This window comes from Monomorium pharaonis, chromosome 2 (genome assembly GCF_013373865.1).
Source record: "Monomorium pharaonis isolate MP-MQ-018 chromosome 2, ASM1337386v2, whole genome shotgun sequence".
In the NCBI taxonomy this organism is placed as follows: domain Eukaryota; kingdom Metazoa; phylum Arthropoda; class Insecta; order Hymenoptera; family Formicidae; genus Monomorium; species Monomorium pharaonis.
In genome coordinates, this window is record NC_050468.1 from 24,621,441 (window position 1) to 24,643,016 (window position 21,576).

General features: G+C 51.1%; 1 protein-coding gene across 2 annotated transcripts in view; it reads left to right on the forward strand.

The window, feature by feature from the left end:
• Nucleotides 1-1,839: 1,839 nt before the first annotated feature.
• LOC105832485 (zinc finger protein 395) overlaps nucleotides 1,840-21,576 on the forward strand; it is an 81,352-nt gene continuing 61,615 nt past the window's right edge. The window contains exon 1 of one of the 2 annotated variants that reach the window (XM_012673469.2): nucleotides 1,840-2,243. In XM_012673469.2, coding sequence (XP_012528923.1) covers nucleotides 1,860-2,243 — 384 coding nt within the window. In that variant the 5' untranslated portion in view covers nucleotides 1,840-1,859. Of the gene's footprint in view, nucleotides 2,244-9,143; nucleotides 19,463-21,576 lie in introns of those variants that run through there. The other variant, XM_036283172.1, reaches the window with a different exon arrangement.

A 21,576-nucleotide genomic window follows, 5' to 3' on the forward strand; every position in this document is an offset into this window, starting at 1 on the left:
CAAACGTCCGCCGGGCGTGCGTAGCGTCGGCAACAGCTGATCGCGCCGCCATGGTGGATCGAGATGAATTCGAGCCGATCGTTCGTTTCGGAGTCGATCCGCGAGAACGAGGGGAGGGAGGAGGGAGAGAGAGATCGCGCGTCTCGTCGCCACGAGAGCCGTCGCGAGAGCATTCTCCTCGATTTCTCTCTCGCGATGGGATCCTGCGCGCCGCGCGTCACGTCGACGTCGCTTCGCGGAAACCGGCCGGGAACCAACGCGCCGAATCGGGCGCACGCCCGTCGGCGACGAACGACGCGAGGAGGGAGAAATGGCAGGGAGAGGGGCCATGAGGGGTGGGAAGGGCGGGCGGATGGCAGGGAGCACGAGAGAGAAGGAGAGAGTGGGAGGACGAGACGCGGGGAGGGGGAACGGGAACGGAGTGGAGCGTCTGGTCGAGCAGGCGCTCTTTGCCTAAGGCTTCTAAGCCTGTGATTTTTTCCCGTTCGCCTCGTTGTCCGGGCGGCGGGCCAATCGGAGTAAGTAGGTCAGCGCGAGCGACCAATCGGTGCTCGAGGCCGGGTCACGTGGCTTTGTTGTTATCTATCAGCTGTTTTTCCCGGACGGGCGGGCGGCCGGCCGGCGCAGTGAAAGCCGCTTGGCAGTCTGTCCTCAGTCCCTCCCGGTCGCTCAGCTGTGCGTCACATGTCGGGCGCCGCGAGTCCTTCTTCTTCTTCTTCTTCTATTACTACTACTACTACTACTGCTGCTGCTACTATTACTACTGCTACCACTACTCCCGTGCGGATCGTAAACGCTGTTGAACGTAATACGAGTCTAACGACCCGGCTAGGACGCCGCAGCCGTCTAGCACCGGACCACCATCACCACCATCACCATCAACGTCTAACGTCGTCGGCCACGCGCGTTAACCGCACGTATTATTATGCTGTCAGCCGTGTGCACGCCAACGCATCGCCACGAATCGATCACGAAGTGCCTCGTCGAATATGCGGACGGCGTGACGAACGCGGGCGACGGTGCACGCCGCTTTGTTGATACGCTGCTGAGTTCTGTGTTCAGGCCGCGGAGGCCGCCGCGTCCCTTCGCCCTCGCCGTTTAAGCGACGATCGTAATCCCACCGCCCGTAGCCCCCCCTCCGCGCCCCCGCGAGTTTTAAAAGCACTGCCACCGCCGTCGGTGGCAGGTACACGACGACGACGACGACGGCACGCGAGAGAGAGAGAAAGAGAGAGAAGCTGTGACGGTCGTCGGTACGATGACCTAAAGCGGGATAAAGGAGGGCTAGGGTGTGCGTGTGTGTGTGTGTGTGTATGTGTGCGCTGGGACACAACCAAAAAGAAAGAGAACGAGCGAGCGAGCGAGCGAGCCTCCTTAGGAATTCGCTCGTGGCGACCGGCGGCGTGGCGTCGACTCGACGCTGACCACCGTCGACGGTGTTTAAAGGGATCGACTCCCTCTGTTTTTTTTTTTCGTTCCCTCCTTCAAAGGACCAGTGCGCGTTATCCTTGCGCTTCGAATTTTGAACTTGATTGACTCCGCGCTCGAGAGACCAGAGTGTCCCGAAACGCGACACAACAAGTGTCGTCGAGTGGACGAGCGAGCGAGAGAGCGAGAAAGCGTAAGCGCGCACGTGAAGGATAGGCGAGGGGGAATTTCGTCGCGTGAATGTTTCGCGTTGTCGCGTCACGCGTCCAACGAGTGGCTCGCGCAACGGGACTCCGCGCGAGAAAACGATCGGCGAGAGCGATCGAGCGAAGATAAAGAGTTAGATAGAGAGAGAGAGAGAGAGAAGGAGAGGCTACCGATCCGCGCGAAATCGAGTGATATCGCGTCGCCTGGTAGAAGTGTTGCAAATAATGTCGACGGGCAAGCGGCTGGCGAAGCGTAGCATAATCGGCACGAGGGTGTGCGCTCCCGGTCAGGACGGCAAGTACTACTGCGGCGCCATTTGCGCGGTGAAGACGCCGCAGGCCGCCGACTCGCCGGGCCAGAAGAGCGTCACGCCGAAGACCCTGTACTCGGTGCGCTTCGACATTACCGGCGGCAGTCCGCCGAGCCCGAAGGAGTACACGGACCGCGATCTCATCGGGCCGGGCTTCGGCTCCGTCACCGGCGCCAGACTGGTACCCGGTCAGAAGGTTTATCTCACGTACAACGGTAGGGAGATCCACGCGGAGGTCACGGAGCATCGCCAGCATCTCGACGAGGTGGACGTGGTCATTGCCCCGAACGGGCAGGAGGTGAGTCCGGCAACTTACATTGTGCGTCCGTGTGTATATGCGTGCGTGTCTCTGTGTGTGTGTGTGTGTGTGTGTTTGTGTGTGTGCGTGCGTATCTGTCGCAAACTTTTGATCGGCGCGCGTAACGTTCACGTGCGCCAAACTTTATCTGACTCGCGTCATTCAACTCTACGCCGTCGAGACTCGCGAAATCTAAATTGTAAATTTAATTATATATATATATATATACATTAATCTGTGCTTTCAAGCTAAACAATTTGGCTACATATCGCTGGGGAGTTTTGCAAAAATCTCCCCAGAATTTAAAATTACCCTTGGCCCACGCGACACTCCTCCAAATCGAAAGCTGCATACTCCCCCCCACCCCCCTCTCCCTGGAAACGCGAATTCGAAAGTAAAAGCCTCGCGCGACTCCACGCCGGCTCGTCTAATAGACTTCGCGCCGACGCGATTCGGGTATTCTTGGCGCGTAGCGGGTTAACGATCCTTAAGAAGATTAACGAATCGAAGGCGTAATATATCGGGCGTATACGAGAGATATGGCGTCATATCCCGGGACTCTCGCTCGTTCGCTCGCTCGCTCGCTCGCACGACCGACCGACGCGGACGGCCGGAGCGTGCGCTTGCGCGCGAGCTAGCGCGTCCGTAAATCGCGCACTACGCGATCGCGCGTGGCCTCCCTGCTCCCCCTCTCCTCCCTCGCCGGGCGATGTCGACGTCGCGGGATCCGAGGCGTGATCTAATTTCGTCAGGTGATGCACAAAATCGCCGGCCGCGCGATATATGTTTTGGACGCCGATCCCCCGTTCGCGTCGGTCGCCTCTCCAGAGAGAGAGAGCGAGCGAGAGAGAGAGAGAGAGAGAGAGAGAGTAGGCGCCTGCCAAGCCGATCGAATCCGCTGCACGCGGCGCCGGTATATAAAAGCTTCATGTCCAGCGACATATCCCGGGCGTCGACGCCGGATAAAGATACACGAGGTATTAAAAAGAAACGAGAGTCGTGAAGCTGCACGTCGGCGCGACCGACGACGGGGGACACACCGATGCGCGCGTGTGTCGTTAATCAGAAAATTTAATTTTCGTGACCCCGTTCCTAAAGTGGACGATCGAGTGGCTTGCCCCATTTACGCGGTGCGCATGAGCGCGATCCTCCCTCCCTCTCTCTCTCCTTCGCTCTCCCTGTGCCGACGAGATAGATGATGCGAGGATGAGAGGGAGGAAGGGAGGGGAAAAAAGCTTCACCTCGTCACGCGTTGCATCCCAATTCGAGCGCGCGCTGGTAGAATCGCCGCGCGCCGGCTCCGTCACCGGAGAATCCAACAACCGCCACCACCTTTAACCCTGTTTCGCCTCTCGCGTTCCACCTTTTGGTGAAAACGTGTCGCCTCCCGCGACTACAAAATTCAGGGAGGTGACGACGCAGAATAAATTCTAAAACGTTTAGTTTTTTTTTAGAAATTATATTTTCGCTCGTCGGAGAAAATGATTGATGATTAAAGAAGAAAAAGACAAATAGTCTGCTAATACAAATCGTATTTTAATATATTTATCGCCTCAGGGCCTTTTTCTTTAAACCTGCGAATCATCTTTGTTTGCATCTCTCGATGTTTTAAATTGATCGATTTATTATGCGTAAATTCTTTAAAAAAGAATAGTCCCCGTGTATACACTTGTATCTCTTTTTTGAAAAGATGTAGGGTTTTTTTGAAATGCGAAATAATTGCTTAACTCTTTTTCTCATAAATCAATAAAGATTATTATCGAATTATTAAAATCTCCGGTGTTCGATCTGTACCGTGTGGCAAAAATTACTTTACAAAATTTTAATAACAGAAACGCGATATCATTTTTCGATAGTCGACGTAACGGGCAATTTTTTTTTTTTCTTTTAGAGCAACATTGCGTATTGCGCTGTCAATATCAATGTCGCCGTGCCAAATATGGCGAATTTAGTAAGCCGGTCCAAGAAGCGTCTCGCCGCAGACTCGAGACGGTAAAATTGAAAGTCGATAAGCGGACGGGTTAACGAGTGGGTTAACAGAGGGAAACGCTTCTCGTGTCGTTGACGTCACACGACGCCCGTACACGATGCCGCGCGATCCGTCAATTTTCTCGCCGGAGCCGGGACTCGGATTACGTGCCATCCCGCCGCGACCATTTTTGCACGCTCGCGGAATTGCATCGCAAGTGTGCCACGATAAATTGCCGTTTAACGCGAGAAGAACACAAAAATTTCCAACAATTAACGCAATTATTGCACACCGTACCACAGTCGCTCGACAAGTGAGATATTCGTTTCTAACACGCGATAACTACGTCGCGGTGATAATTTATCGTGTGTAAATAATGCGAATTCGATTTTAGCGAACGAATGAAGCCTGCGGCCAATCGCGCCTTTTCTTTCTTTTCTTTCCTCGTACATCTGTAACGTTCGACGGGGAAAACCTCAATGTCAACCCGTAGATCAACGAAATCCTTTCCCCGTGTAATCCCCAGTTACGACGGAGCGATACTCGTCAATTCTTACCAGCATCCAAGGCTCACCGCACTCATCCGTCGGAATTTTCCGAGGAGGGGAGGAGGATTTCTTTTTTATCCTTCGGGTAAACTACGTATATACCATTACGCTCGGTGAAGCGTGCCGGAGGAATACACGTAGCAGCCGTGATACCGCTACGTGGGCGCGGTAAGATTCGTAATGAGAGGCACTGCGGCCGGCGGCGAGCTGTGTGCGTGCGTGCGTGCGTGCGTGCGTGCGCGGCTCCGCCGCGCGGGCGCGAAGCGGATACGGTAGTACTCGCTGGTGCACCGGCTACCGGGAGGGGTGACCCCACGTGGAACGCATTAACGCAATATCTCTCTACCTCCGTTAGGCAGCTCAGGCGTGACCGGCGCGGCGGCTCGGCTCCATTTCGCAGAAACCGCGCGCGGTGCGCCGTGGAAAAACGAACCGGATCCGCGCGCGCGTCCGGTCTCCCGCGACTCTTATTGTATATTCCCCCCTCCCCCCTCTCTTCCGTTCCCCCTACCCTCCTCCGTTCTGATTGTGACGCGACGCGGTGCTGCTCCGTCGATCGCCCGACCGACCGTCCGTTCGCGCGTCTATGATTTACGATCGAATTCCCGCGACAAAATGCGTGATATTTTGTGCCGCCGCGCAGGAACGTCCCGCGGAGGCTGCTATTACCGGTATCCGGCTGCAATTTCTGTACCTTCCTTCATCGCGAGTCGCGCGCGTTTCTTCCGTTACACGGCGGCGATCTTCTCCCCGCGTGAGAGTCCCCGTTTTAATGCCCCGGCCCTGGCGTCGACGCCTCTATCTCTAATCGCGAGGCGCCGCGATTAATAGCCCGATAGACCTCCCCCTCCGATGAGGCGCAGTAACGAACGCAGTTTCTTCAATTCGATTCGAACGCAGGCATTTTGTTTACGCGCGCGGCGTAATATAGATAGGCGGAATCCTATCGCGGAACGCGGGCGGCAGAAGCGCGGCGCAGCGCGTGTGTGCGCGCGCGGTGAATTTTTAACGGCTCCGAAGGTCGCTCAACCGTGAATCGGTAAATAGTGGAGGCTGTTTGCTCGATAGTGTAAATACGTGTAGGCGGTAATTTTCGAGGCTTCCGTAGGTAAGTTTCCGTGGTGCAGGTGCCCTCCCTCCTCCTCGCGCGCCCCCCCGCGACGCGGAATTTCGCGCAAGGTGCGGGAGACGCGTTTTTTTTCATGCGCACGCTCACGCACGTTATGCGCCGTGGTGAGTTTACGACGAAATGTTAATTCACCATTAACCTTTAACTGGTCGCGCCGAGTCGCGCATAGGTGTGCGCTTTCCAAGTCCTTCCATCGTTGCGTGTATAACATCACAAATTATCACAAGTTATCATCTCCCTAAGCCCACGTAAATAGTTGTCACATGGTGACATATAAATTTTTTTTTATTACTTATTCAAGCGTGAAGCACAGTTTTTTTTTTCCATTAATATGAAACGAAAGGAGACGCGAAGAAGACGAGGAAAATAAAATACATATTTATCGAACAGATGTGCAAGCCCGGCCAGGTTAATGACGTAAAACCAGCTGAGCTAAAGGTTAATGACGTCAATGATTGAGGCACATGCATGTTTTCCACGCTCGTTAATCCACGGAACTGTAAAGGCAAATATCATTCGCGACGCGCGTATTGTTGAAACTTGCGAATGGAAATTCAATAGCTCTAATTTAAGCGTTTTAATTATTAATCGCGCATTTTCCGTGGAACGTGATGTACATGCGCAGAAGCGGGAATTGCAAGAATACAACAAATCGGGCATCAAACGGGTTAACTCGGCATCTGACGGGAGTGACTAATACAGCTACTGTTTCTGTGTGCCAAAAGATCTCGACGACAGGCATCTTTCAGTCGTACGATCACTCGTCGCGCTTCCATCCGAGACAGGTGTAGAGGTGTCCTCTCCGCTCGTACTCGACTTATCAATCGTAGTTTTGCACGCAAATGTGTATAACGCTGAAACGTCATCGTCGACGCCAATGGACGCGGTCGCGCGAGTACGGACGGACGGACGGACGGAGTTGAGCACCGCTGACCCGCGCATCTCATTGCGGACGGGAAGGTGGCGGAACTCTGGCGCTTCGGTGGCGGGAAGGAAGTACTTTTCGCAGAGGCAAACAACCTTTTTAAATTTCCGCATTAAATTTGCAACGCAAATAATTTCGGAAGTGTTAATTAAATTTATAATTAAACGCCCCCGAAACCTTTTGCCGATAAAACTTTGGCCGTCTTGTCGATCGACAAGCAAACGCGGCGAGAGAAGAAAAATAAAGATATATAGCTGACTCGAAAGGGACATTAATTACAAATCTGTACGCTTATAATCCGATGAGATTGAGTATCGACTTTCCAGATTTAAACGCTTCGCTTTTACATTCTACTTCCTGACCGTTACAGACGAGATGAGAAAAAAAAAAGAATTAAAAACGTATTACATATCCTTTATCTACGAAATCCGATTTCGTACCGCGGTATCGGTATTTCCACGCCCAGAGTGGGCCCCAATCGAAGTGCGTTGTTGCCCGTCATGGCGGCGATAAAAAACGGACGCGGCTGAGCGCCGCTGGCATCCGAGCGCATTTCACTGCGACGACCGCGGGGATGATGCTGGCGGAACTCGGCGGCGCGCGGAACGCTACGCGCGTTGGTGGGTGTGCGTGCGTTTCGCGGAAAGTCGCGCGCGCGCGCGTTCAGTCGATCGACCGATCGGTCGACCGGCCGGCACTATCTACGGCCGTACTACGGAAATATCCGATCGGCGGCCACGCATTCGAAATAATGGCCGCGTTTAACGGTGTCACTGGTCACCGGCACGGCACGGCACCGCATAGTACAGCGCAGAGCGATGCGATGCGGTGCGGTGTAACGGGCGTGAGCCGATTGAGTAAGAGATTTTGCGCGCGCGCATCTGTACGCTTCTCGTGCATGGAGCCAAAGATAGACATCCCGGCACCAAGCCGGCAAGCAAGCAGGCAGGCAGGCAGGCAGGCAGACCGGCCGGCCGGCCGGCCGGCCGAACCTGCGACTGGCCTCAATTATAACATATCCGCGCGCGCGCGCGTCGCACAACGATGCGAGACGTAAACAACGCGCTCTCGATCGCGTCTGCCGGCGTGGCGGATCGCGGTCCACACGCGAGATTGAGATGTATAGGAAGGGTTGTATCGCTTTATTGATATTTTACGACGCGCGTTTTTATGTTGCATTATATTTTCGGCGCGATTTTAACGAACGGTTTCGACACGAAGCGAGACATAACGCTCTCACGGTGTGTGTTTTTACCTTCGGTATAGGCTCGACGATTAAATGAAAATATAATAACGTGTATCCCATGTGATCCGGTTGATTTATAACTTCTTAATAACAGCCGTAGATCTCGGTAGCCTCGAAAGCACATGGTACTTCGTTCCGTCATTGACCCAGTATCTGATATAGACGCTACACGCCAAATATATATGTATGTACCGTAGAAATTACCAGAGTAGAGGTACACTACCAAGTATACTGCCAAGCAATTGGATAGTATATTATCCGTGCATTATTAGCGGGAATTACCGGCCGATATTCGAACGTTACGAAATTACACCGTACAAATATTTGATCGACCCGCTCCCGCCTCCCCCGCGCGTCGCCCGTGTCGCAGGGGCCACGCGACGCCGCGCGGCGTCCGCGGATGTTTCTCCGTAAACCGCCGCAATCGGGCCGCATTATCTGCGCCGGGCTAACGCTTCCGGCAAATAACGCCGTCTTATCTGCCCTGGCGGTGCGGCCCCCTCGGTTTTAATATCTCCTTGCTTTTCGCCGTGGCCTCGCTTATCCGCGGAAGCCGCCGCGGCCTGTTTGATTCGTCGCCGCGCGCTCGTTCGTGGCTCCCCGTCCGTTCAACAGCTGCCGACAGCCACCGAGATGATATCCAACGTATAATTCATCGCTCCAGTTACTCTCGCCGCCGACGGCAGGTGGCCAATCTCTCTCTCTTTCTCTCTCTCTCTCTCTCTTTCTCTCTTTCTTGTCAAGGTTATCGCAAAGTTGGAAGTGGAAAATCCATCACGAAGGCTTTGCCGTCGACTACGGCGATGATCGTCATTTCATACGGATCAGAAGTTTTCACGGGCGAGAACGAACGTCCGGCTTACAGATCGCGAGACCGCTCGTTTAGAGTTTTACGAGAGAGGCAGATTCTCATTGTCGATCATTGAGAAAGTTCGCTCCCGGTCGTATATGATATCTTTAATATATTATCAATGCTCCCCCGGCGTCGACACACTTCCCGCTAAATTTCTACAGCACATCGAAGAAGTTCAGTTGAAGCAAATACATCGCATGTGTACACACTTTATTTTAAAAAAAAGGGGGCACTTCGTATCCTTGATTTCATTTAAAAGATTAAATTTTTTTTCTGCAAGTTGTATCAGAGGCGAGCTAAATTCCAAATCGAACGAGTTTAATACCGCGTGTGCGGTAAGAACGTGCGATCGTTTGAACGGCATCCGCGATGATTCGAGAGATTTCTCGGAGCCGTACTGAATTATGTCATACGTGCTCGCATCACTTGGTCGGTAAATAGGTTACGCAAGATGGATCGCGGATATCTACTTCGCGCGCTATTAACCAGGCCGGCATCGCCGGCGTGTGTACACACGTTGTTCGCGAGTAACAGCCAGACTAAGCGCATGATAAACAGACACGAGGGAGAAGTCTCTTCAGAAGTGCACCGGGACTGCCCACGTTGTTGCAACTAGGCGTTGCGCATGCCTTGGCATTTACAGATCGGCACCTCGACCGAGTGCCGCTATAGGAGCGTCTCCCTTCCTCCCTCTCTTTCTCTCTCTCTCTCTCTCTCTCTCTCCGAGATGTGAAATTCATTTGAGATGTAAGAAAAGAAGTTTCATCTCACTGTTTTTTTTTCCTACAAACTTGCTTGAATGCATAGAAGCATTCGGCGACTTACTGGCCTTTTTCAGTTTTTGTGCTCGAGGCACGCGTGTCAAGCGCTGCTAGCTGTCAATTATGACAGTTTGACGTTGCCTATTTCTTTGCTATAAATATCTCGACACGGCGGCGGCGCGCTCTTTTCGAAAAGGATCCCGCGTCTGGTAAATGTTACGACGTTTATGACACCTAGCGCAACTCGATATTGCGCTCCTCGACCCGCGTTCTGTTATCCGCGCGACTTTCTTCTTATTAATATAATTGGACACGCGGTTGCTCTGAGCTGAACAGGCGAGGATGCCCGAAGGATTCTATCGCAGATTCGATTTCTAAATCTGTCTCTTTTATCTCTTTTATCTTGAAATAAATTCCAATTTTTGATGTGATGTTGTCCAAGCTGGTATTTATTTATTTTTTTAATTGAAAGTCGATTTTAATATTTTTTTTGTGACCAAATTAAATACAGGCTATTAAACATTGGTGAATATGAGACATAGATTTTCGCGAATCTTCAAGTTTGTATTTGTTTAATTTACGTTTCTGGGATTTTTCACAAAGAATTTTCAATGTATTCCTTAAAATATTTTTTTGAACGGTTAAAAAAAATAGATATTGATACATATAAAGCTGCCGGTCCCTTTAATTAAAAAAATCTAAATTGTAAAATTCTGGAAATTTTTTTTACGAGCGTTTGTAGGTCAACAATTTGAGTGGACTTTTTCGTAATAAGAGATAGATTTGAATTTTTGAATAAAACAATTTGACTGTTATAACAATGCAAGTTTACACCAATCTTCCTGACGGCTGATGCCAGCCGGCGTTACCACGTTTTTTTCAGCGAGCTCGTATTGTGTTAAATAAAAAACAGAAAAAAAATTGTAAAATTTAAATGGATCCCCCCCCTTCGGCACCCGTGAAAAATCCCATCTTGCATGATAGAACCTTAATTTCTTTCGTCGTCACGGTGCGATTTCGAAGGTCTGCTTGCCGACATCTTTCGCGTGCACTCTCGCGATTATTTCGCAGTATTCTGCTACGTCCTGCCGAGATTAACCCGCGAGCGATCATTAAGTTGTCTGCTCCTAGACAATGATACGTCTTTGTTTGCCTTTACATAATGTGACCGCAGAAATTATCTCATGAATAACTTGAGCCACTTTTACTTTCAGTCTGTCGTATACCGTGTATGCATACTTGATGATAAGCGCTTAAAAAGCAAAACTATTAATTTGTAAAAAATGTAAGTAGGCTAACTGTCCTTTCGTGAAACTTTTTATGATACAAGCTTTTGTTTGACTTCTTGCGGATTAAGATGTCACGTTTAAATCTCTCTCGTTTGCATATATTTCCGCGGTTTTAATTTAAAGCAAAGCACCTCTCTTTCTTAGCAGGACCGTTCGCGCGGGGTTAACGATCGTTTCAAAGAGAAACGATCCCGAGAACTCCCGAGCGCCTCCCCCCCTCCGCGCGTAGCAAGGGTCTTAAATGCCGTTTGGTCGCCGTTAAAAAAAAAAAACCAACCCGCTGCAGCCGTGGGTTTATGACGCAAGCGGAAGTTCATCCACTCGAGCCCGAAGCGAGGCGCGCGTCACCGATATTCCCGGAGCGGTTCAAACGAGCCGCCATAACTCGACCGCGATACAATTTCGTGCTATGTATCGAGTATGTCGCGCGCGGCCACGTATCGAAACCTGTTTATTCCGGTGGCGCGAAGAAGCGATTTTTTTTCTCTTTCTTTTCTTTTCTTTTTTTTTTTCACCGAAAGACCAAGTAAGATAAGCCGGGGTGACATAACGCGCCGCTCACGCAGCCACGCTGCGCGGTGGTGGTTCACCTTTCTCTCTCGAATTCGAGTTTGGAAACAACATGGCTGCCCGATCGCGCCGGCCGGTTGCTCGCTCGCTCGTACAACTCGATCGCAGGGCACTGGCAATGCACAACACCGCCCTCTCCCCTCGGGTTGCTACCGGCCGGCCGATCCCAGGAGTCCTTCTCTCCCCCTTTCTCGCCGCCATCGTTGGCCGTCCATGTCGCAATCGTTAGCACATACCCGGGCGTAATCACCTTGGAGCGGCTTCGTTGACGGTCGCGGCGGCGGTGCGATGCATATGCAACGCGCGTTCGCAAAATTCGTCGCGACGTTGAAACGTACTCGACGTGGCGGCCCCTTTCAAATGAGTTGTACATCGTCGCGGTCGCGAAGGAGTCGACGAGCCGGAATTGCGAAATGGAACGTGAGCGTGTCGGTATGCCTCCCCTTTCCTCCACTTCCTCTGCCGGCATCATCGTCGCCGTCGTCGTCGTCGTCGTCGCCGTTCTGGAATTTCATCGGACGAAATAATCGCTGCTGACTCGCCCACGCACGTCGGAATAACCGCGCGCTCGTATCGAAACGTGTCCCTTCCCTCCCTCTCTTCGCCTCCTCCTCCTCCTCCGTTGCTCGCGAGTGAAAATTGCATCGGCTACGATGGCGAAAGTCTGTCAGCTCACATAATCCGGGGATCGCGACGTTTTTCCTGAAATAATTCAACGTTGCGAATTTGCTTTTTTATCTTACGCATTTGTGCATACAAGACAGGTTCCTTCACTTCTAGATCTATAACCTCGAATGTAAGCGCGATAAAATACCTGACGTCATGTAAAATATGATCATAAACGTTCGTCTATGAAAGCTACGATATGATGTAGATATCGGCTGTGAGAAGCGGGGCGCTATGGCATAACTAAGGCTCTTTTATTAGCTCCAGCATTTATGCTTGATTGAAAACAAAGCGACTTTTTAATACATTCTGGTGCAAAAAAAATATTATGAGAGTAAAACAATTTATTGAATTAATTTTTAAATTTATTTAATGCCTCTCATATTTTATCGCAAAATTTACATAAATATAAATGCGTGTTCGAATGAGGCCCGCCTAACTTATTTTATTTTTTTTTAAATTTTATAAGATGTTGAATTAAATCTTGTAAAAATAAAATCTTAATTTCAATAACTTAGAAAAATAAAATATCTATTATGGCTTTCCTAAATTATTTCTAAATAAACAAAAAATGCACACTGCTTATCGAACAGATCCTTAATCAGTCTTTGTATTTTATAGTTTTATAGTTTAAAGCTTTCTTTGCGACCAGAGAGTTGAGGATACTTTACGTGTTAGGATTAATAAAAATTTTTAGCTTCGCACGGGTTGTGCGATAATGTGTCTCTCTGTTGTGTCAGCAAATTTTGTTGTATATTTGCCACACGTATATTTGCTGACATCATTCAATGAAACAAATTTTGCATAAAATTTGATACTTTTTGTCGACAAAACTTTTAGCAAGCAAATTTGTTTCCAACATACTTATTGTTAGTTGACTGACGTTGAGTATATCTATTATAATTGGCCATACAAGTGGGTCTTATTTGAATACGTCTGTTCTAAAAAAATATATTTAATCTAAAAAAATATGATATTATAATGTGTTATAATAAATCATAACATGTAATGTATATTTAAAAACTTTTTAAAAGACTTAATATTTATTGCAGCGAATTTTAAAAAAATACATGAACATCTCGTCACAAAATTTTCATCATATTGAATAAACATGTTGGTGGTTTTAATTGTTTAAGCATCTTTTTATCAAGTCTATGCTACATCTTTTATAAAATATACTTTAGGTATTTTAAATGACACATTCAAAATGGATCTTATTTTATGTTGAGTTTTGTTCAGATTTTGTAAGAAAATAGCTCAAGTTTAACCGCGCAGTTGTAAACTAAAATTTTCTATAAAAAAAAAACTCAGTGCTTAGTAAAACATGTATATTACAAAGATTCCATTTTTCGAAGGAAAAAAAAAACGAATCAAAACGCAGTGCATTCTGGACTTAATAATAACATATATACTTTTCACATTTCTCGACCTAATAATCTTGCACGATCTTTTTTATCACGTTTGAGAAATTCGTATTATCGGCGTCCGAAAGGGGTACGCATACCTGACTTTTTAAATAAACCTCACGTACCAAGCGAGAATCTCGACGCGACGTCGAGATGCAAAAGGTGATGTTTTACCGTCGGCGCGGTACGAGTCTTATCGGGCTTAATATTTTCAGTTTCAAGTCCGCCTTCGATGAAATCAGCTGATCGTCGTGTCCTGAAAGGCACGGACGTTTCGCGCGCGCTCTCCCACCCGGTGATAACTCGCTCGTAAACGAAGCCTCGGTGACGTAACGATGCAGTACGCGTCGTAAATTATGATCGATAATGTAACCTTGTGCGTGCGAAGGTAACGCATGGACACGCGGCAAGAGAGAGAAGGGGAGGGGATTGCAAGAGAAGAAGGGAGATGCACGACGTTCCTCGCACGGCTTCCGCACGGGACTCCCCGTCGATCTCTCTCTCTCTCTTTCTCTCTTGTGGACATTATTATGCCTTCCACTTAAGCCGGCAAGGAAATCATCTTGCTGCGTAGTGATAATACGTCTCGCTTTAACCGTGCGCGCGTCTCTCTTTTTTTTTCCTATCTTCATCTCCGACTCGCGTCCGATTCCGCGAGAAGCGGAATCGAGGTGTACGCGGCGAGGCGAGCCACGTAGAGTGCGAAATTGATTGTCGGCCGTATGTGCTCTCTCCTTTCCTCCTTTCTTGTTTTTTTTTTTTCTACTTTGCGGCGCACAACTTATTAGTCGTGTTTGAGCAAAGAGAAACGGTTCCGTCGTTGGTGCATGGCAAAATCGAGGATGAAGGAAGCGAACAAACGCGCGGGACGCCGTCTATCTCGCCGCTGTCGTCCGCAAATTATACGACTGATCTCGCTCGAGGGTAATACTTATTGATTTTCCGAGTGCCGGCTGTGTCATTATTTCGAGCGACGACAAGCATGGCGGATCCGTAGTTTTTCGTACTCTTTTGAGCCGACGTCCATCTTTTCGATACTACGCATGGATATACTTCCTTCACTCGAAGAAGAAACCTCCTCCGAGAAATTCGTCATGCGTGTCGTGCGTGCAAAGCGCGCCGAAGAAAAAAAAAAGAAGAAAATCGATAGAAAATAAAAACGACTTTTCGCCGAAGCTCCGTCGCGTCGCCGGATGTTGCCGGATGAGGAAACAACGTTGCATAAAAACTTTACCGCCGCGTTCGACGTTTCCGCGGAACGCACGAGGACGCGCGCGCGCGCGCGCGCGCGCGCGTGTGTGTGTGTGTGTGTGTGTGTGGTGTGTGTGTGTGTGTGTGTGCGGAAAAGTGGCGCGTACGCCACACTCGCGTCGAGGAGAGAAAAGCGAGGTCGGGCCTTTCTCAGAAAAGTGGGTCGAGAAGGTATCCGATTGTACACAGCGCGCGCGCGCGCGCATCCGCCGGGGGAGAGGCGCCGGCAGCCGCCGCCGGCCGGCGCGGCGTCGCGGCGTCCTTGTCTAGAGGAGCGTATAGTTAGACCGCTTTCGCACGTCGCGGTTTTTCGCCGCGTGCTCTTTCGGCGTGCGCCGTTAAATCCCCAACGGGGAATTTAACCTTTTGACGGTGACGGCGCGGACGCGCCGTGTCGAAACGCCGCGCGCCGCTGCCGCGGCTGGCCGAGGCCTCGATTCCGCTAATGTGTCAAGAACAGCTGACAGAACGTGGTAAAACGTCGAAAGATTTCACGCTGTCACGTACAACGGCACACGGCGGAGTATCCTAGACCCAGTGAGCCGCCTTTCACGTTCCGGGTCTCCTTGCGCAATATTCGGCGGGTGGACGTGACGTTCGTCCCCCTAGACGAAAAATGTTGAGGAAGATCATCGCGAGCTTGTAGTATTTTTATAATATTACATTCTTCGTAATTGATGGTCAGATCGATTAAACTCAAAATAAAATTATGTGAAGAATAGAACGCGTGGTTATCGACTGTTTTTACTGGTATCTTCGTTTGAAAAAAGATCGGCTCCGAGTTGAATGAAATCTAAGGAGGATTTGCTTTTCTCTTAAAAACATGACTAGTACGGAAAGTAAAGCGTACGAGAGAAACTGACTGTGGCATCAGGCCTGCAGGCAACAACAAATCGTAATGTGCGAAAGAGTCTTTTAGCCAGCGTTGCTAGCGTGCTGTCAACAATCACGGAGGGAAACAACAAGCGAGATTTCACTGCCGCCTCACACGAATCCCGGTTTCCCTCGCGTCGTCTCTCCCCGCCGCTGTTCTTATCGACGTTCCGTCCTGATTCTAGGTGCGCTCGGGCCGGATTTATTTTATTAGCGTCTCGGTGATGTGGGACGAGCGAGCGAGTGACTGACCGTCGGCCTTCCGTTTCATCGATTAAGCGATTTTATGCGGATGCGCGCTGCGCAGCACCGCGAGGAGATTGTAGGCCGGGAAAATGGACGGAACAGTTGTTCAGAGGTTCATCACCAAGGCGGCGAGGGATCGCGCGTTTTCTTTTTCTTTATTATCGAGCGCGCCTTCGCGATTTGCGCGCCGGCAATGATTCGACCGAGTTGAGTCTGCGAATCTGTGTTTGTACTTTTGTGTCTGTGTGTATGTGTGTGTGTGCCGAGTCATTCGCCCCGCGGAAGGAGAGACGCACGCGGTGTCTCCCGGACGGCTGTCCGTGTGCCGAAGCGCGAAACAACTGGCGCTTATTATTGTCGTTCCTGTTGAAGCCGAGCGGACGACTCACCGGCGCGGCGCGTACGTGTTTGTTGACGATCGGGGATTTAAATCCGGCGTGGAAAACCCGAGGGAATCTACGTATTTTTGCGCATCTCCCGCGCGCGGCAATAGCTACGTGGATGGAACGAGGTGAAAACTGCCGTTTTTTTTCACGGTGTTGTGTCACGCACGCGAGAGCCACGTATCGACGTTGATCACGAAACGCGTTGCGTTAAAATAAAAAAAAAAAAAAACAATTAAAAAACGAAGGAAAGAAAAGAAAATACGTCACTCGCGAGTTTCGGAACGCTCCGATACGCGTGTGGTAAACGCCCCTTGCTAAATTCACAGGGTCCCATAAAAATGACGTAAGAGGCGTACATAGCAAGTTCCGTGATTACGTACCACACTTCTACTATCCGTGCTATTTTCTTGCGGTATACTCGCGCGCGATCGACATCGATATCATTATCGTTTTCGCTTCTCCGCGCTACACTTCGTTAACTTTGCGAATGCAAATGCGCCATGTACACGTTACGTGCGTTACACGCGCGGAGTCGCGAGCGTTCTCCCGTGTTCGTCGCGGCGACGAGAACACGAAGCATCGTGTGCACGTGTGGAAGTCGTTTATCTTAATGCGCTCTTTAGTTACCTCGTTGACTCGCCGGAATTTAGATCGCCGTAGTCCAGCGCGACGTGTGCGTAAGCGCCCTTCTATCCCCGATCGTATAGCTGTGCATCGATAAAACGGGACGGTACACTCTCCCCCTCCCTCTTCTCTCTCTCTCTCTCTCTCTCTCTTTCCCTCTCCCTTTCTCTCCTTTTCTCACTAATGCGCGTTGGTACGGGGACGTTAAACGCGTTCATTCATCGTGTTTCGCGCGATCGCTCTAATACAGAATGTTCCTATGTTCGCATTTTCGACCGCTCTCTTGCCGTTTCAACGGAGCTGCCTCGATATATTTCCAGAACGCTCAAGCATCCCGAAAATCTCGAGAAAACTGTTTCAATAATTTTTCGATAAAGCGTACAGATAAGATATTCGAATCGAGCTCCTCGTCTCTATCGTCGAAACACAAACGCTCCGTTTCGATAGCGGTATCGCTTTCGCTGCGTTCCTTCGTCGCTACCTGTCAATCCGAATTGGATCGAGCAGCACAGCCGCGCGCGGGGATTAAAAAAGAATTCCAAGGAGGACGACGAGGTAAAGCACGCGGGGTAGAGGCGCAACGGAGGGGAAGGGAGGAAGAGAAGGAACGAAAACAAACTTTCGCTGCGTACGACGGGGAGCTCCGGCGTGGGTTATGTACGTGAGTAAGGCGTATATATATAAAGAGAAAGAAAGAGAGAGAGAAAGAGAGAGAGACTCGACACACACACACACACACGACGAGAATCGCGTCGTCGCGCAGCAGCATGGTGAGCGGCGCGCGAGAGACGAGAGAGGGATACACGAGGGGGATTTAAAAGGGGGCCAGGAGAGGGGCGAAAGGCGGCCACGTACGACGTATACGATATACGTACGTACTCTGTAACAGAAGAGGAGCATGTGCCAGAGCCCCGCTGTCGTAGCGCGCGTGGTATTTTACGCAACGTCGGCTGTGATATAACGGCGAGGTATAGAGAGGCTTCGCCCTCTCCCTCCCTCCCTCCCTCCCTCCCGTTCCGCCTTTCCCTCTCGCTGTCTGTGCTTTACTATACGCCACAGATACGCACGACGGGACGTGCGTCGAAACGCGCGCGTGAAGGCGCGCTAAAAACGCACCCGTATGGTTACGTGCGACGACGTAACGAGGACGTCAAACGTCGCTCGCCCGAGTCCGAATCGTTAACGGTAAACGGTGTTGCATCGACACGCACCCCTATCACTCCCCCCGTTACTCGGACTCGGCGATTTGCTTCTCGTTTCTGCAGGCGATCGGCCTGAAAAAGGTTCGCGGAGAACCGCGACGAACCGACAGAGTGACGTCAGTCGCGTATGTATACGTATATACATATATGTATATACGTGCCCGATGCACGCGTGTTTTCTCGCGGTACGCTCGTCGAACGGAAGATAACACGATACGTGGGTGAATTCGACGACACCCGGCCGGGGGGGGGGGGGGCGAAGGAACGCGCATACATTGATCGCGTAACGTACACCGCGCGCTCACTTTTCACGACACGTGTTGCTATACGGATAAAGTTTCGAGTTGCGCGGACAAAACGTCGGCGGACAAAATTTTACGGCGACCCCCGGCAGTTGTATACTCTCCGCTCTTTGCAATCCAACGGCGTATAGATCGGATACGACGCGAATAGAATACCCCGTTAAAGGAAAAAAAAAAAAAAAGAGAAACAGTATAGTAAAGTATACCCGATACTAGAGCATCGTTCATCCTTATAATTCCCAGGCATCGTCGTCGCGCCGCGCCGCGGTAATCTCCGCTCGATACACGACGACGGGCCGCTTTGCATTTTGCGGCCGCCGCGTGCCATTTCGTCCCGACAATGAGCCGGCTGTACAATACATAGCGGTTACGTCGGAGTGCTCCTATGGCGGGGCGCTCTCTCTCTATAACGTAGCCTCGCGCGCGCGCGAGACTCCATGGCAATGGGTGTGGGTCGCGTTTACCCGGTTTCGCTGGACCCGGCCGAACCCAATGACCTAAATGATACGGCGAAGCGGGTCGCAGCCTAGATTCCGCCGCGGGGGCCGGCCTCTTGCCGCCGCCGCCGCCGTCGTCGTCGTCGCCGCCGCCGCACGCGCCGACAATGAGCAAACGTAGCGTATCTCGCGCAGCGCCGCCGCCGCCGCCGCAGCCCAGATTTTCACTTTCGCGCGCGGGAGTTGACACTCTCGTCTCGCCGATAACGAAGTGTATCGAGAGAGGGATCGGCGGGGCGTGCGTGCGAGCGAGCGAGCGCACGCATGCCGCGGTAAAACCCGAGGTTGCCGAGGTTACATGGATCGCTGGCGAGTTAAGGAACTGGTTCCCGCCGGGTGACAGGTATCGCTCTCGCGCACCACGGCTGTCGCCGCCGCCGCCGCCGCCGCAGCTCGCGTTGTTGTTGCACCACACACCGCCGTCGCAGCGTGTTTGCACCCGGAGAAAAATCGCACGATCACGTGGAGAGAGTCTCGTACGTAGAACACCCTCCTCTGTGTGTAGAACAATGTCAGAAACGCGGCCGCTTGCACACTCGCCGAGGCGTATCCGTTACCGTAGTTATGTATCCTGTAGCGCTCGTTCATTCGACAGCTGGCGTGTTGTCTTATCTTGCCTGATTTCATTAAAGTAGACCGAGCCCATTTTCCCAGTCATTTTTTGTTAATTTCCTAAGAACGCTCTCGTCGTTCTCTCACCCTACGCGTCTCACCCCATCGAACTCTTCATTACAACCATACGAAAGAAAGAAGAAAAAAAAAGGAGAGAAATACCGGGTGTCTCCATCATGCGCACATGGGTCGCAACGTCGAGGGGGGCGTCACTCGCGGTGACTCACTGATACATCCGGTGTATCCGGTAGTAGTAGAGGCTTGGAGGATGAAATGCGCCCGTATAATTGGCACAACGATTACAAACACAAACACACATACACACACGCGACACATATGTGCAGACGTGCGCGCGCGCGCGTCTCGAGTCGTTGCATCACCGACGCGAGACCAATAAAAGCGGAGAGATATAAACGAGGCTGCTCTCTCGGCAGCCCAGATTTTCACTTTCGCGCGCGCGGGTGAACGTTGACACCCTCGGCGTCCTTCGATATAGATATAGAACCGCGCGTTCACCCAGAAAACTAACTTCACTCGCTTAGGAGCGAGTGAGCGCTGCGGGAGAGAAAACGTAATAATTATGCCGGCGATAAACACGCGGCCTCGCGCCGTATTCAACATTGCAAACGAATCGCGCCGCGTGCGCGCGATTCGTTCGCCCTGTGATTAAAAGCACCGCCGATAATTGTCCGACCATTATATTGTTACGCAGGGGGGGGGGGTGGGGGAAGGGTAATAAATTACCCCTGATAATTTTACGATATGCCGTAACGTTACTTTTTACAAATACGACTATGGAGCGATAGGAGGGGAGGGGGGGTGCTCCGCCCTCTCGGATAGCGGCTCAGATTGCCCTCCTCGTCAATTTTGTAATCGTCGTGGTTGACGGCGTCAACGTGGAAAAAAGGAGAGAGAAAGAGAGAGAGAGAGAGAGAAAGAGAGAGAGAGATAAGTCTCGCAATAGTTTACGGTGGAGATTATCGTGAGCTGCATTTTCCTGTTTTTACAGGAAGCACGAACGACCTTGTTGTCCCCCTCGATCACAATATCTCGCGTATTTTCGAAGCGAGAACCCTTCCTACGGGGAGAGAAAGAAGAAAAAAAGAAGGGGGTGACGCAAGAAGGTTTATCGCGGGGCGAAAATAATCCATCCCGTTGAGCTTCTGAGAGTCGCTCTTATAAACGCGGAAACGCGCGGACGCTTCTCGCGGGATTAGATTGAGGCAAAACGAGTCCGTAGAACGACTCGTTCAGGTTGCGTGCGGACTTTCCAGAAGATTGCTAACTGCGTAACGACCTGTAATGATGCGTGGGAAAGCCCGTTACGTTTGGGACCGCCATTGTATATAACGTCGTCGCGCTCTTACTCCGCGAGTAACTACGAATAGTCACGCTGCTGTGTGCGCGGCGAGGAGGGGGAAGGGGGGCGGGAGGGAGCTGGAGAAGGGAGAGAGAGAAATAGAGAGAGGAGAATAGAGAGAGGGCCTCTCTTTCTCCGCCGCACGTGGATGCCATCCGTTGCACCATCGCGCGCTGTTACGGACTACCGTTATCGCCGCGCGATGTGACCTGCTTTTTGGACGCCTGCGTCTTCTCCTCCTCCCCGCTCCCTCCCGCGTCTTCCTCCTCGCTCCGTTCACTCAACGTGTGTACTGGCAACGCCCGGACGAGCCTAGACGGAAATGAAGAAGGCACGCTGGAAGAGGGGGGGGGTATAAAGACTCGGTCAATTATCGAAATTGACGGAAGCAAATCCTAGCGGCCTAGAAAATCGCGCTCCCGGTGGGCCGGAATGCGGAAACTACTTATCGCGCGCGTGAAAGATACGCGGCGCGTGGATGGCTTCTTCTTTCTCGCCGTCGAGTGAGAACGAGCCGGGGTATATCGGGCCGGCCTATCGCGCGCGGCCGTCGCTTTATCGCGATCGCGGAATCTAAAGACGCGCGGAATATTCGGAGAAACGGAGCGGGAAGTTATA